Consider the following 16298-nt stretch of genomic DNA (forward strand, 5'->3'; position numbering starts at 1 on the left):
TCCATTAATTTATCATTACTTTATTTCATTTATTAAGCACATGCAATTTCCCCTATGTTGTACTTGGTGTCAGTGTTTGTTGGCTTCTCAATATATGACTAATAAATATCGGGTCCCTCGGTTAACCCCCTTTCTTCTCATTTATATATATATATATATATATATATATATATATATATATATATATATATATATATATATATATATATATATATATATATCCAGGCTTGGAGTGGCGCCTGACACCGGCACAAGATGCGGAGAGCGAGTGGGGCTATACTAATCCAGGAACAACCAAATTAGGAAGGCCCACTAAGATTCAACTAGGCACTCCCTCACCAGAACAGGAATTGGCCTCCCTGGTGCAGTATTCGGCCACTAGCTCCCTCATGATTCCTACAATTAACCCATGGCCCTCAGTCCCCAGCAGCTGCGGAGCACCTGACCAAGACGGCAGTCAGAGCTGTAACGCAGCAGAGGGTGCTGAGAATATCTGGGTCCGGACAGGCCGCCAATGGAAACTGACCCTGTCAACCTTTAACACCCGAACTTTGTCGAGTGAGGCTAGCTTAGCAGGACTCTTCGAGGAACTATCAGACATTGTTTGGGATATCATCGGCCTCAGTCAGATTAGAAGAACTGGAGAGGCTTATACAATACTGACTAACAGCCATGTCCTCTGCTATAGAGGTCTCCCAGATAAGAAGCAATACGGATGGTGTAGGATTCCTAATCCATAAGGACATAGTGGGCAACATTGACAAGTTCTGCAGCCTTAGTGAGAGGGTAGCAGTAGTTGTAATCAAACTTAATAAGAGGTATAGGTTAAAGGTAGTACAAGCCTACGCTCCAACGTCCATTCACGATGATGAAGTAGAACAGATTTAAGGATACGTTGAATTAGCGAGGAGAAAAGTTCAAACTCAGTATACTGCATTAATGGGCGTCTACAATGCAAAAGTGGGGAAAAAAGCAGGCTGGTGAACAAGCAATTGGCAACTACGGCGCCGATTCTAGGAACGCTATAGGAGAGATGCTGGTAGAATTCGCAGATAGGAATTAGCTGCGAATAATGAACACTTCTTTCAGGAAGCATTGCCACAGAAAGTGGACCTGGAAAAGCCCTAATGGTGAAACAAGAAATGAAATCGATTTTATACTTTCTGCCGATCCCAGCACAGTGCAGGATGTAGAAGTGTTAGGTAGGGTAAAGTGCAGTGATCATAGGTTAGTGAGGGCTAGGATTCACCTCAATTTGAAGACAAAAAGTAAAATTGGTCAAGAAGAAACAGGCTAACCTAGAGTCAGTAAGGGTACAAGCAGACAAATTCAGGCTGGTACTTGCAAATAAATATGTAGCCTTATAGAAGAGAGAGATGAAGATGACATAGAGGTAACGAATGGGACCGTAACTAGGCTAGCCCCAGAGGCAGCAGTTGAAGTGGGAGGCAAGGCACCAAGGCAATCAGTTATTAGAGACCCTCGTTATGTAATAAACAAAAAGAAAGGGGGTTAACTGAGGGGCCCGTTTTTATTAGTCATATCATAAGAAGCCAACAAACACTCACACCAAGGACAACATACGGGAAATTACTTGTGCGTAATAAATGAAATAAATTTAAATGAATGAAATAAACATTTCATTTATTACGCACAAGTAATTTCCCCTATGTTGTCCTCGGCGTCAGTGTTTGTTGGCTTCTTGTGATATCACTAATAAAAACGGGCCCCTCAGTTAACCCCGTTTCTTTTCGTTTATATATATATATATATATATATATATATATATATATATATATATATATATATATATATATATATATATATATATATATATATATATATATATATCTATATATATATATATATATATATATATATATATATATATACGAACTGACGCCTGCTATACAGTTCAGTGAGAAGTGCTCGTGATTAATGTGAGTTACAGCAACTTGCTAACAAATTCAAATTGTCCGCGCTGTAGCGCTCTTTTACATATTGGGGGCGAGGAGTTACGGAGTCGCCCTCTATCGGAAGCGCCTGGCCGGCGTAGTATGAGGGATCACGTGGCGCGCTCCTCATAGCTTTTGCTGTCAGCGCTCACTGAAAACACCACGCGCGAGCTTTCCCGGACATTTCTGTAAGCACTTTCGAAACGATAGAAGTTTCTTACTGTCTAAATAATAATCTTGGGCAAACTGAAAACACACAATCGTTTACAGTCGCTATCTCTTTACCGAATACGTACAGTGAACGCCACTGCGCACGGTCGCCGCGATGGAGTCTGCCGAACCGGCTTCTTGCGTGAAAGGTAGGTGAACACTGAGAGGAAACTATGTGAAATATGTTCTTATAGTGTTTGTATAACTAAATGGAGCGTAACAGAACGAAGCCTCAATGCAGCGATCGCGCAGATTCGCAGCGACCGACTGCGCGTCTCCATGCTTGTCCGCGCACTGTCTCGCTTTCTCCGCGTGCGCGTTTTCGCACCGTGCCATGAGCTTTAGGCCGCAGAATATGAGCATTTGACAGTATACAAGCAACCATTGTTGCGTGGGCGCTATCAGAGCTGTTCAAAAATAATTTCGTTGTGGAGACTTCGACGCCTACGGGGACTGTGATGTGCCGTCGCGACGATTCAATCTTTTTTTTCTTAAAAATTCTTTGACCATTCGATACTATTTCTCGAGTTGCGTCGCACTGTATGTTTATCGGCGTGCTCAGCGTGCGATTTCCCGCTGCTCCTTTCTTGTAATCCAGTGCATTAATTCATAACACAAACATGACCATATGCCATGCTTTCTTCAAATGTGCTTCTTACCGCTGAATTTCCACTCCACTGAACTTGCCAGTATCTATAGCATCGACAAGTTCATAGACCAAACCGTCATGCCATTAGTCGGGCAGCGGACTCGAACGAGCGTCTCAGTGCGCGTTTTCAGAACATCGCAGACCGGGCGCCGTAGCAGAAATCTTCCCCGCGTCTGTGCTTGCATACCCGAGTTGTAGCCGATGACTGTTTGCCGGTTTTATGTTTCGCGAGCCAAGCTTCACACAGCTCCTTGTCCTGCGGCTACGTGTGAATAAGGCTGACACCGGCCTCCGTTACGTGCGTCCGGCCCTGCGGCACCGAGCAGTAGCCTACCATGTCGGGCGCCTTCAAAGGCAGCCACTACCTGTTGTAGTGCTTTCAAGCGTTGTAAAGGAGACACTCGAAGCGGGAAAATTTCGCCACTAAATGAAAACCGCAGCGTACGAGGGAATTTAAACTCGTTTTCAGCTCGCTTCGGCGCGCCCGAAGCAGCCGACGCGGCCGCTATGTCCACGTGATCCCTCCTAGCACGTCACGCCGACGGTGGCGCCAGCTTTTCCAGTGGTGGAGCTCGAGGCCAATACCTGCAAGCCAACGATGCTCCATTCTGCGTAGAGCTTCTTGATGTAAGCGCTGCATGATGCTGGGCTCACAAACGTAGTCAACACGAAGTGGACACCGAAAACAGGGATCAGTATCACCACGGCGCGCAGAATCTTCCTGCAAACAGAACAGAGTTTGCCGTGGCGTTCACCAAGCTCGGTGCTTTATGAAACCGATCAGACGCACTCTGCAATGTATTCTTATTCTAAGATCGCGAACGATATAATCTTACGTGTTAAAAATATCAACTTTCGAATCTACCGACGTGCTATCGTTCCCTCTCACCTACGGCACGAGCAAAGCGTGCGATCATGTAGCACTTACATGCTTATGCATACATGAGGTTTTCCTGCAAGCCTTTTAATAACCGTTATTTCTGTGACCAGCGTGGATCTCTTTTATGTCACTGAAAAGAAACAGAACATCAAATAGGGGGGCTGTACGTACTTTACCTAAAGTTTTCGCTGTCGTTGACATTCCGCTGTCGGAGCTTGGTTACCAGGATGTAGATGACGTGGATCATGAAAAAAATATTAATCTGCGAGATAAAAAGACAAGAACGAGATGCGAAAAGAAACCGTTGTCTTGCGGGAATGGATACGTTCATACAGTCGCACACCTCTACAATGATATGTCCTGTATGACGAAGGAATTCTTTACGTCTTGGCTGAATCGGTATCTTTCGTTCGTATTGTGAACACCTCTACAGCAAAAGGACTTAGGCGTCTTTAACGGCCTATTTGTTGCTTTACAGTGAACGCACGTAACGGCGGCGCTGCAAGCGCCACTGTGCGCATGTATAGGGGGCGCCGGTCGACACCACAAAACACACCCTCGAAAGGTACGGACTCCACAGTACCTGTGCAGCTTTCATCTCTGACAAAAAAACAAAAAAACAAAAAACAAACAAAAAATAACCTTGAACAAATAATAAAATGGCGAACACTGACGGACGGCAATAGCACGAACTTCGCCGCAGTCGCACACTCCGTCAGACGAAGTCTAGCGAAGTTGAATCTGTGCTAAATAAAAGATTTCTTTTGTTGAGCGTGCTTAGCCTGCTCTGTTGCGAGAGGTGCGGTGTGCGATCTTTACAACGAAGCGGCGTATATAACGAAGGAATTTGGAGGCACCGTGCGCTTCTTTATAAAGAAATTTGACAATAAATGCATTTGAGTCCATCCGCTTAGTCGTGCTCGTTACGTCAACTCGTAAATACCTACAGGTCATGTCCGCTTTACTGCAAGAAAAGAAAGAAAAAAAAAGAAGCCTATAGATTTGCGAGTTAGGAATAAAAACGGGACCTTTAGGTCTCACTGTCATCTCTGAATTGGTCAGTTGCTGTAGTCTTGCTTTACCGAGAAGATGCAGAGAAAAACCTTTAATTGTCAGCAGATTGAGACCATCAACACTTCTACGCACCTAATACCACCTTGCACATAGCCAGGTATGTCCTGTGTTCTATGACGCCGAATAGTCAAACATAAGATGGGGAAACACATTGTGCAGTAGTGACATATATGAGTGAATACAAGCGCCGACACGTTGGCGGCCTAGCGAGGAGGTTGCTCAACGTAATGAGGCAGCAAAGCAGACCCTTTTTTCGACTCACAATCAACCTCGACCAGTTGGAGACCTCCGGACATCAGCATCGCATGTATTCGCACTCTTGCTACTCTGGGCTCCTATTCAGAAAACTTTACGTTCATATTTGATACATTTAAACAATAGACCACTGTCGGAGGACCTCTTGCTAGGCGCATGGCCACAGAGTTGGCAGACGATAGAGACAATGCGTGCTCTTTCACGTTTCTTAGGTGACACGGGCCTGGACTCACGCTTGTGATAACAGTTACGCAATATGTCCCTCACCTCGTTCCTTCCATTATCATCCCCCATTGTGACCCTTTTTCTTCCCCTCTTCCCCTTCCCTTACGTAAGTAGCAGGCCAGATGCTCCATTTTCCGGCCTACCTCTCTACATTTTCAAATCATTAAACTACTTCTTCTTCTTGCCATTAGCCGGCGCCACCTTCGCCAATAATATGTGCCACATCATGGTTCGTTGGAATTTGTTCTTATGAGCAATTCTAGCATGAAAGCATTTTGTGAATACAGGCCGTGGTCTCTACTAGCAGTTTATTCTGTTCACTACAGAATCTTTACCCAAGCCTCTCCGCATCTTACCCCATCGTAGCAAATGTTTCGCTGAGTCGGTGCAGACTGCAAACAAAAATGACCACGCCGAGAGACGATTCCCTCAATCGCTATAGAGCCGTGTGTTCCTATTCGCCAAGTGACCTGAGAATGGGCTCAGCGAGCAGGCCTATGGCTCTTGCGTTTACCATTTCTAGTGCGCGTATTTACCCCATTTCTGACTGCCTGTATGCTCCGGCGCGTCCCCTGATGGAGCGCGTAAATTATGTTCATCGCTTCCATGCTCGGTGCGGTGCGCTGTGCGAACACCTGTAATACCATTTAATAGCTGTTTGAGCGGTTACTCAGCGGTTGTGGCCTGTATGCGGAAACTCTTGCCAGCGTTCAGATTCAGCCCTGATCCCGGTGTCACGTATTCGCAAGTCCACCAACGAAGCGCGCTCATTCCTTTACGGTGAGCATGCTACACTTGCTGAGCCCTTCGTGCACCTATCTGTCCGAACGCGGTGCTTCCTTTTCGCTTGTAATGTGCACCGCCGTCCTCGACTGCCATACAGGAAATGTTTAAGCTGCAGGTAGAAGCACTCCATGCTCTCTTACATACGAGATACTGCGTGGCCGCGCACGACCGAACAGACTAAAGGGCGGCAGACGGAGCACAGGCGCTACAAGCTCCGTCGGTGCCGCTGATTTACCGTGGGAATGTATATATATATTTTTTTTATATATGGGGTTTTACGTGCCAAAACCACTTTCTGATTATGAGGCACGCCGTAGTGGGGGACTCCGGAAATTTTGACCACCTGGGGTTCTTTAACGTGCACCTAAATCTAAGTACACGGGTGTTTTCGCATTTCGCCCCCATCGAAATGCGGCCGCCGTGGCCGGGATTCGATCCCGCGACCTCGTGCTCAGCAGCCTAACACCATAGCCACTGAGCAACCACGGCGGGTACCGTGGGAATGATGGTTAGTACATAGATTTGCCTGATCCTCGTGTTTGTGGCTTCGTTTATTACGTTTTATCCGCCCTGATTGGCCTAAACTTCAATGCGATCAAAGCAAACTCTTTTTTTTTAAATCAGAAAGCAATGAGCCTCTTCGAATACGCCTAATCGCTGATAATTTCAGTGGTTCCGCTTGTCCATGCGCCAGTAGCGTAATGGTTTCAATAATCGGGCTGCTGTGCTAGAGATCCTGTCTTCGACTCCTGCCGTCGGACAATTTTAGTAATGTTTATTTTATCATTTATAACGCATAACTTCCTCGAAAATAACCAATTTGCAAAGCCACGAAGCCGTTTAAAGCCAGAAGCACGAGGTTTAGGCAAATCCATGTATACTGACCATCATTCCCTATACTGACTGAACCACCCTGCATGCAGCTCCCCTAGACACTAGCGCTGCAGTTCCCTCTAGTCATTGTATGAAACTGTATGGCTTGAAGATCTCTCTGCTCTCTTTAGGTTACGTCGCGCCGTGGCTGAACCAAAGTGCGACGAAGGGACGAACTCGACCAGCCGGTTTCCTAGCTTGTGACTATACTGTTCGCAGTAAAACACTGAAGTATCAAACGAATGCGGTTGACACAAGCAGGGCAAGCCCGTTCGGAGGGTATTGCTCGCATGCAACTTACAGCAAGGCAAGTCAGTATGGGGCCGGTGAACGCGTAGTCGTAGACCACGATGTTCCGCCAGCACCTGTGGACGCATGGCAGAATGTTGGTTGTCAGCAAGAGTAACCTCACGTCCCCCGTATACTGCACGCCTGGCCATGCCGTCTAGCGGGTGCTCCGCATCGGTTATGACCTCGTGGGGTTCTCTGACGTACACCCATGTACTCATTACACGAGCTTTTCTCTTCTCTTTTTTTTGTTTTGCGCATTTCGCCCCTTTCGGGATGCGGCTGCCGCTGCCGGGAGTCGAACCCGCGACCTTGCGCGCAGCAGCAGAACGCCATTGCAACTGGACCACTGCGGCGGCTGAGTACAGCAGCTCTATTATGTTATCCGTAGTGCACCCCATTTTGACGAAACCGAAAAAAAAATGCATCTAGGACATTATTAACAATAGAAAAAGCAACAAATTGATAAGGAAGGCTAAGTATAAGAATAAGCGTTTGAGAAGTATAATGTGTGCTCAACTTGAACCAACCTCTAGAACATAAGTAAAAGAGAAACGCTTTACTACTACACATTTGAGACCGACAGTACGTTTTTCGCACTCGTTCCGAGCATGCTTAGTCGTTGTCTGGTTAGTAAAAATGAATGATGAACACACACACACACACACACACACACATTTCATGACATAAATTGTATTTCAAGAAACAAGTGTGTGTGTGTGCATTATTCAGTGGAACTTTATGCCCACGTAATGTTACAAGATAAGTGTCGTTTTATTTGTGCCCGAATATCAAATGCGCTCACTTTTAATTTCTGCACAGTCACATCGCCGTATGAAGTTGTGGCCTTACGAGAGACTGTTTCTCAAAAACTTTGTTTCCCCGTCTATTGGATGTAACTGCAGTGATTACTTGTTAAATCTGCAGTCGTACAGCACGTTTCAGCGTCAACAAAGTTATTGAAACAAACACTCACTGAAAAAAAAAAAGAAAAACGGTAAGCGGCAAACACTGTAACGGTAAGCTTGCCGCGAAAGATCATCAACCACCGAAAAAGGCCAGTGAAAGTTTACACAGAAGAATATATTCACCGAAGAAATACGCCAAATTTTGCGAAAATAGAAATTGAGAACGCTGAAACCTACTAAAATATTTCCAGCACGAAAGATCTCTATACTCAATAATTATTGTGATGTTATGCAAAAAGTGAAAAACTGAACAAATCATGTTTACTTCGATCAAACGCAGGAAATATGGTTATCGGTTAGCCTAAATGACTACTGGCCATCGACGTATTTCTTTATGTTTGCCAACAGGCGCTTTCAATCGAAATATTAGTCCTCCGTGCTGACGTTCGAGTTTTGATTCTGCTGCTCGCGGTATCGGATAACGAACTGTAAATGATTTCACAATAAGCTCCTTGTCATGTAGCGTTGATTCTTTCCGGCACAGCAGCTTGCTTCTATGAAAAAAGTGGATATCATAAAGAATACAGGCAAGGATGACTAAAAAAGTACAGTCGAAATTATGATTGGAACGAAGGTGTTGAACGCATGTAACCGCCATTCCTAGTCCTAGTTAAACACTGTAACATAGGGCTTGAATTTAAAAAGCGTTTCATAGTAAAAGAATATTCGTAAGCATATAATCGTTGCAGAATGTGGCCAGCCAATGACAAACATTCCTTAAGAACGAAATTTACGGCCGTCGATAAGTGGACCAAACAAGATTAAAGAAATACCGCACATTGATTACACAAAAAGAAAGTCATTGCCCCAACCCTTCCACAAGAGCGCACGCACACTTAAAAAAAAAAAAACGAAGAAGAGGCAGCTACGGAACGGTGGCTACATTCAAAGAGCTAAATGATTTTGCCATGACATCGAACAGAATGTCGACAGCCATCCTTCGAAAGAAAACTCTTGCTTACATTCGCGTACAAAGTTTTTAATTTCGCACGCTGACAATAAGGGCGGCAAGATTCAGGAGCAGGAGGGGGGCAGGGGATGCTTAGATTGCTTATCAAAGAAGTTGAAACACTGCTATACTATGTCCTAAATAATTTGCAATTTCCGACATAGTGTTGGTGAAGAAGCACTCTAGACGGCAGGTCACAGAAGTGTCTCTACTAATCCCTTTTCAAACTGCCCGTTTGTCATGTGAGCTGTGTTCTTTGTCCCGACACCTGAAGATATTAGACGTCCGTGCATCTGATGCGTGCCCGCGGCGTGCTCTTTGCTGTTGAACAAGCGGGGCACCGCCTTTGCGGTCCAGTGGCAGCTACGACTGAACTATTTTTTTTTTTGAAGCGCGGAGGGACGCCGGGCATACGCGTTACGTCTTTCTTTTTGGGGGTGGGGGGGGGGGGGGGAGGGGGGGAGAAGCCTCCTTCATTCTGGACTTGTCACCCACTTTATTGCCGTCACCAGTTTTCCTTATTTAGTCGAACACGAGGAGTCGGCTCACCTGTCGTCAGACTGCGTGGCACGAAGTATGCTGTAAATAATGACAAGAAGAGCTGGCAGGCCTGCGTAGAAGACAAGAACGACTTAGCGCGAATGCAGCGCTGACCGCTTTATAGTACGAGACAAATCGCGCCGAACGCACGGTGACAGCATCATATAGAAACAATTCAACGCGATGTGAAGGCACTGAAGAAGAGTGGCCGCGAGTCCCCTAGTCTTAGAAAGAGTACCCTTCTAGTTAAAATTGCGCATTACTATTCGGTAACTTCGGAAGAGAACTTACAACGCAGCGGCTCTGGTTTCACAGGAAGATGGAGAGACTTGACGAGTGGCCGAATGAGGGATGCACATCAGGCCGGAGCCAACGTCTCCACAAGGGACCCTGCGTTCGTCAGACGAACACAAGTCCGTTGTCGAAGCGTTGGCTCGAGCGCACACAGCGCACTCATCGCGCAAAGCGCCAAGTCAAACACAATAGGCTTCTAGCATCAACGCATCGATCACGCCAAGCAGCATGCACTCACATGGAAGTGTTTACGGGGCAGTCAAGTGGCATAAATTCGAGTTGCGGTGGTGGGACGAGACCACCAGAGATGCCCATAGGCAGACCTATAGCTCCGAAGAAGCGGAAAGCCGAAAGAGAACGTCAGCGCTTTGCAGCAAACAACGTCAAGCATCAGCGTAAGGAAACAATGTCCACGGACACGCCTCGAAAGCTTAGCGTTCTCGCGGTTCCGACGCAGGCGTCTCACCTGCGCAGCTTTTATTTATTTGCGACTGGCAAGCCCGCCAGTCGCAAATAAATATAAGTTTGACCTAGCGCGACTTCCTCGTCCACTGAGCTGTTGTTAAAAGAAAGCTCGTTTTGCGCAAGTGGTAGTTATGTTTTTGCGTATTAGGTTTGTAGCGTATAGACATCCCGATTTTGTCCATATAAAGCGAAAAGTTTACTTCACGCGTTTATTAAACATTACAAAGTGGACTGCGTACGCAAGTGCCGGATATCACACGTTTGCTGATGGCGGCGCACGGCCCCAGACCGCTGCTGCAAAACTGACCCTCAACGGGAGCTAGAGCTACTGTATATGCTACCAAAGGTAGGATATACAGTAACTCTAACGGGAGCTATCAAGGGGCTTTAACGGGAGCGGCACTGCGGCGCCCCCCGCGAGGCGTGTGCCAGCACTCCACGACGCCGTGCCTGCATGCACCCGGCGGCATGCTGGCCCGCTTACCCCAGCCGAAGGCGTAGCAAAATTTGAGATTCATCTGTTTGGAGAAGGCCTGGGCCACGAGTCGGTGTAGGTAGTAGCCTTCGCAGAGCATCCAGGTGTACTGGCTCACCATGAAGTAGCGGTTGAGCACCGACAGCAGCTTGCACCACCACTGCGTCGGAGCGCCGAGCGTCGAGTCAGCACGAAAATCGCGTATGTAATTGATGACGCGCAGCCTTTGGCGCCGTGGCAACATGCGCGTGTGCGCGCTACATTTCGAGATAATGTGGCACTGTAGTGGAAGTGCGCGAGGCTTCGTCTGGCGCACGGAAATGAGCAGAGGAGACTGACCATTCGCATGCACGATTGCTCTCCTGATGCATGATGCTCTCCTATATAGCCACAATTTGAATTCCATATTATACTAAAACATTGACGCATCGGCGAAAAAAAAAAAAAAGAAGGGAGGGCATTGTGCCTCGAACTTGTAGCGTCTGATAGCCATGAAAATTCACGGAGAAAGAAAATGGAATTAGTGCGGTACGGTGCATTTTGTATCGGCGCAGTTCAAGATACACTAAATAGGAACAGTAGGTCAGTTTAAACTGGTAGACATATTTTTTTTTAAAATCTAATACTGTGCAAAAAACAATAATAAAGAACGAGAATATTACTAGCGTAGAAAATGAACACCGAATTTCCCTTTTCGAATTTCGCGCCCAAACAGCGGCGCCAGTGTCGTCTGCCTGATGCCAGGGAACAAGTATTCTAGAAAGAGGCGGCCCGCTCAAACAGGTTTGATAGCTTTTCACCTAGCAGATAAAGAGAGAAAGCGAGCACTGAACGGGGAATTGCAGGAACGGGGGACCTGCAGTGAGGCCTTCCCCACCCCCCGTCCCCCTCAAGCTTAGTTCCGCGCATGGTGTGCTTTGAACTCGCAAAAGTTGCGGGTTACAGCCTGAAGTGCTATCTGAATGCCTTCTGAAAAAGGACCCGAAAGTGAATCAAAGCAAAATCAATCGTTTTTATTTTATATATATTTTTGCAAGTTCAGTCGCTAGACTCTGCCTTATTATTATTATTATTATTATTATTATTATTATTATTATTATTATTATTATTATTATTATTATTATTATTCCGCCCTTCCAACTCCAGCTGCGCACCGGCAAAGTAACGCGATTTCTGGACAAACTGAGGACCTCACTGATAACACTGCACAACAGTTAGGCAGACAAATCTTGTAATATGATGGATTGGGACAAGGGGAGATTAATCGAGCAAGTCATGCAAATTCACCAAGCCTGTGCCTTTTTTAAAATTTTTATGGGACATTTCCATGAGAAGATTGTACTCGTCGCCTCTGTGCTTATTCTGATTTCTTATTTCTGTTAACAGCGGATCGCAGTGGCTTGCGCGAGGATCGCACATCCTACATTTTACGCGCACGTTTAATGAAATGCAGAGCGAATACTCGCTTTCAGCTTCTTGAGGCAAAAACAGAGCCAGAATTTCGCGGACATACGCACCGTGTTCGAGTGAGTAAGGTTCTTGGTGTACTTGGTCGGCTTGACGTCATCCAGCGTGAAGACCGAATGGTCGATGATATACATCACTCCACACATCATAACCGCAAGGCAGAGATGCTTGTGGATCATAATGCGAGGTACCTGTAATGATCTGAAAGGTCGTTCGCTTCTTTAGAGGAGTGGCATTGGATACAGAGAAACATATCGACAGATATCGCGGGTGCTTCTCAACTGTTAAGCGCCGAAGAAAATTTCTTGGTTACCTTTGAGCCGTGTTCTATAGTATTATCGTTAGCACCAAGTACTAGCAGGTTGAACGTTCGAACGTTCATAGAAAGAAAGCTGGTATTTAAAAAAAAAATGCTCTCACGCTAGAATCACTCATTAGATTAAATTCAAGCCAATACTGATGCTGGATATTTTAGCGAAAGGGGGCGCTCAATGACAAACAACACTTACTAACGAACATCTTTATTCGGCTCCAGGGCGGGCTAAATTCACAAAGCTGTTCGTATTTAAGTGCGCCTTGCCATTAGCTGTAGGTCGCCTTCGCCAATGATATGTCCGAGTCTGCTATTACGAATAGCTCTAGTAGAATAACTTTTTTTTGTGTGAATGCGCGCCCAGAAAAGTTGTGTGACTGTTTGATTTCAGAACCAGTGCGTAGGCTGAACGCGGAAACCATATGCGCTTGACAGACAGTTGCGGCGCAGGAAGTTGGTGCGCGACTAGGAGGAATCCATAAATAGTTATTTAGAAATGAAAGAAAGCTAAATGACGTTTCTTAGAATCATGCACACCCGCATATAACCTCTAAGATGCACCGCGGGCGCAACAGGCTCATCTATTTAATTTCGCAAGTGCGCTTCTCCACATTGCACTCGATGTAGGCTTTCGACGTTGTTCAGACGAAGCACGAATGGCGAGTGCTAGCACTCGGCTGCTGCGTGCAATTTCACCGTGGGAGTCACGTCTTCAATCACATAAAACTCAGTACAGTTGAGCGCGTAGTACGCGCCTCAAGAAATCGGCTCTTGGTTGGCAGAGTGCCTAACGGGGAAACCGACTTATCCATTATTATTCATGAGGAATATCAGGAAAACTAGTATAAGGGTTACTGCTTCCTTTACTGTCAACATCAACTGCAACGCTTAAACAAAACACTCACGCTTGATTGCGTTGAGGTTAATAGAGACTTAGATTACAAAGTGGAGACTGGAAGACTGGGGTTTATTTTATTCACGCGCGAACGCGGCCACATTTTGTTAGTGGTTTGACAGTTTATACAGGTGCGCGAAATGCCAAGGCAGTCACGCACCTCCAACTGTCGGCGGTGAAGCGAGCAGGGTCACTTTACATTCGGGAGGCTTATCACGGCGCGATGGTCGAGCTGGCGTTTACGAGGACGCCCTTTATCGTCGATCGGGGCCGCGGCGTCGGCCAGAGATAAAAATGCTCCGTGCAGTATGGGCCACACTTCTCCAGTGAATACTTGCTCGAGCCGACGTGGGGAGGTGAGGCAGCCTCCCGACGTCTTTCAAGACGCCGGGCCTGGGTTCCGCGCGGCTTATCTCCCTCGACAAGTTGCGAGGCTCGAGTTGTTTGCGCTCGAGGGCATTAAAAATCAATTTCCGACAACCAGCGACGCGATACGACGGCCTCTCGACAGGCAGTGTCAAGGTCAAGCGGAGCGGCTCGAAGCAGGCCAATAGGGCGCCGACGTTGTGTACCGTCGTCGCTGAGCAGCAAAATACGCCTCAGTGCCGCCTGTAGTTATTTCAGCCAGCGACACGTCGACATCTCGTGAACCGAGATAGCTGGAGGCTTTGACCTCCAGAAGTAGTCCAGAAACAGGCGCGTCTAGCGGGCGGCCTATTTGGCGAAACGTTTTAGCACCGCTGTCCTTCTTTAGAGGATGTGCCACGTAATGCCATCGAGCAAATTTGGTGTCACGTCTGTGACGCTTGTAGAGGAGTGGCCCGTATAGTTTTATGAAACAAGCATCTGGCCCTGTATGCCGTGTAGGTTAACAATATCAATCCATTTTAAATTAAATGTTAGTCTTAAGAACTACCAGCTAACGGTAGCTAACCAGCTACCAGTTTTCAAACGCCGTCGAAGAATGGGGAAGTCGGCAAACCGAAAGACCCTGCATGTGAGTCACCACAGGATCTGCGCACATTTCTAACAAACTGACCCCGGTTGAGAACTCTGTGCAACAGTTTAGGAAACGGCTCAAGCACAACGGCCCGAGCTAATTTGCATGCGTAAAGTGGACTCACTTGTACCAGTTGAAGATGAACAATGCCGGTATCAGTGACAACACCGACAGCGAGAAAAGACCGATGGAGTAGTGGTACACGCCGACGTACTCCTGCAATCAGACGATGAGGCAGCTGGCGTGCGCGGTCATTTTAACGGACTTTCTATTCACATGCAAAGTTAATTAGGATTTAACGGCACATCTCGAGCAACTACACAACAGAATAACAATAGTGCACTACTTCAGCTTTTTTTTTTTTTTTCATGTTATCCTTGCCAATGCGAACTGGAGAAGATAACCTATGGCAGGCATTTCAAATGGCATTATTAAAAAAGCGGACATCACTTTGACGACAAACCACTACTTGCGATTAGCTCAATAACAAAATCCCACCACACTAGTTAGTTTAGTTCATTACTGTAGCACCCGTATTGCAATTACACCACTGATGCCGAGGAGTACTCAAGTCACGTCTATTCAATAGGAATACCGTCTAGCACCAGTTTCCAGATATTATTTCCATGAAACCTGCAACGAAATACGTTGGCGCGACACTGAGTCTTATCCCACGCGTCTCGGCAAAGTAATAACGTGGTACACGAATACACACCCTATCGAAAAAAAAAGAAAAAAAAGAAAGAAAATATGAAGGCCAGTCGGCCGTTGTCAGCATCGGCTCCCTGACCTTCACATGTCTGCCATAAGTGTACTTTGCCGCACACATCGTGGGCGAATATCTCCAAACTGGTGCTAAGCCTCAAGATCGCATTTAAGCAGACTTAATTAAGTTCATTACAGCTAGAATTCGATTCCGCAGTTGCAGCAGGTCATTCAAAAAGTAAAATATCTTTTTTTTAATCTGATGAATTCAATGGCTCATTGGGACCTGCTTGATAATTAATGTCTACCTCTGAGAAATACTGCGTAGGTACGCTATCTTCCACGAGAGAATTTTAAGTTAAACCTTTAGAGCCTGGAAAACGTACAGTGTACTTGAGCAAAAGACATGCTTGGAGCTACCGCGCCGACGTTGGCCGACGCCTGATTCCAGCATCGAAGATATTTATTGTCACGCTTGCATGACGGCACCACTGAACGCTTTGGTCAGACTTGAGGCGAAAAGGGGCGTCGTCAAACACAAGCAAAATCTTGATTCGCGCTATTTGCTCTTCCGTTCGTTCGTGTCGAATGGCGTCTGCAAGCGGTGCAAGACCAGGTGTGCCGGATACGTCACGGTGAGCACTCGCACCCTAAGAGTTATCATTCGTAAGAGCTGTTCTACTTTGTATTTCCCTGTTTGCGTTTCATTTGTCCATGATGGTACTCATGACTGCCTCGTGGCCACGCGTTTAATGACTCCGGGTGCTATTTCTCCAGACCCAGTTTATCGTAAGAGCGAAGAACAGCATTGAGCTGGTTCTTATATATAGGGCGTTTCACATCAATCGAAGGAGTAAAAAGTAAAGCGATAGCATGTCTTTGTTGTAGCATATAGATAAGGTATCGTTATTTTTAGATGATTCTCTTGATTGATTTTTTTCTTCCACAGCTTCAGCTGTTTATAGAGGGTGCGCTTCTGCCGGACAGCCCGTGACGTCACTGCACATTTGCAGAGTGCGCCGCGCCGAGGCA

General features: G+C 46.3%; 1 protein-coding gene across 3 annotated transcripts in view; it reads right to left on the reverse strand.

Annotated features, from left to right (window-relative positions):
* Positions 1 to 16298, reverse strand: part of LOC135921929 (calcitonin gene-related peptide type 1 receptor-like) — a 69201-nt gene that overhangs the window by 9771 nt on the left and 43132 nt on the right. For 2 of the 3 annotated variants that reach the window (XM_065456340.2, XM_065456341.2), the window contains 7 exons: positions 14686 to 14777; positions 12404 to 12554; positions 10896 to 11046; positions 9662 to 9722; positions 7209 to 7272; positions 3871 to 3956; positions 3400 to 3535 (listed from right to left, as the gene is read on the reverse strand). In XM_065456340.2, the coding sequence (XP_065312412.1) occupies positions 3400 to 3535; positions 3871 to 3956; positions 7209 to 7272; positions 9662 to 9722; positions 10896 to 11046; positions 12404 to 12554; positions 14686 to 14777 (741 nt within the window). Of the gene's footprint in view, positions 1 to 3399; positions 3536 to 3865; positions 3957 to 7208; positions 7273 to 9661; positions 9723 to 10895; positions 11047 to 12403; positions 12555 to 14685; positions 14778 to 16298 lie in introns of those variants that run through there. The other variant, XM_065456342.1, reaches the window with a different exon arrangement.

The sequence above is a fragment of the Dermacentor albipictus genome, chromosome 1 (assembly GCF_038994185.2).
Source record: "Dermacentor albipictus isolate Rhodes 1998 colony chromosome 1, USDA_Dalb.pri_finalv2, whole genome shotgun sequence".
Classification (NCBI taxonomy): domain Eukaryota; kingdom Metazoa; phylum Arthropoda; class Arachnida; order Ixodida; family Ixodidae; genus Dermacentor; species Dermacentor albipictus.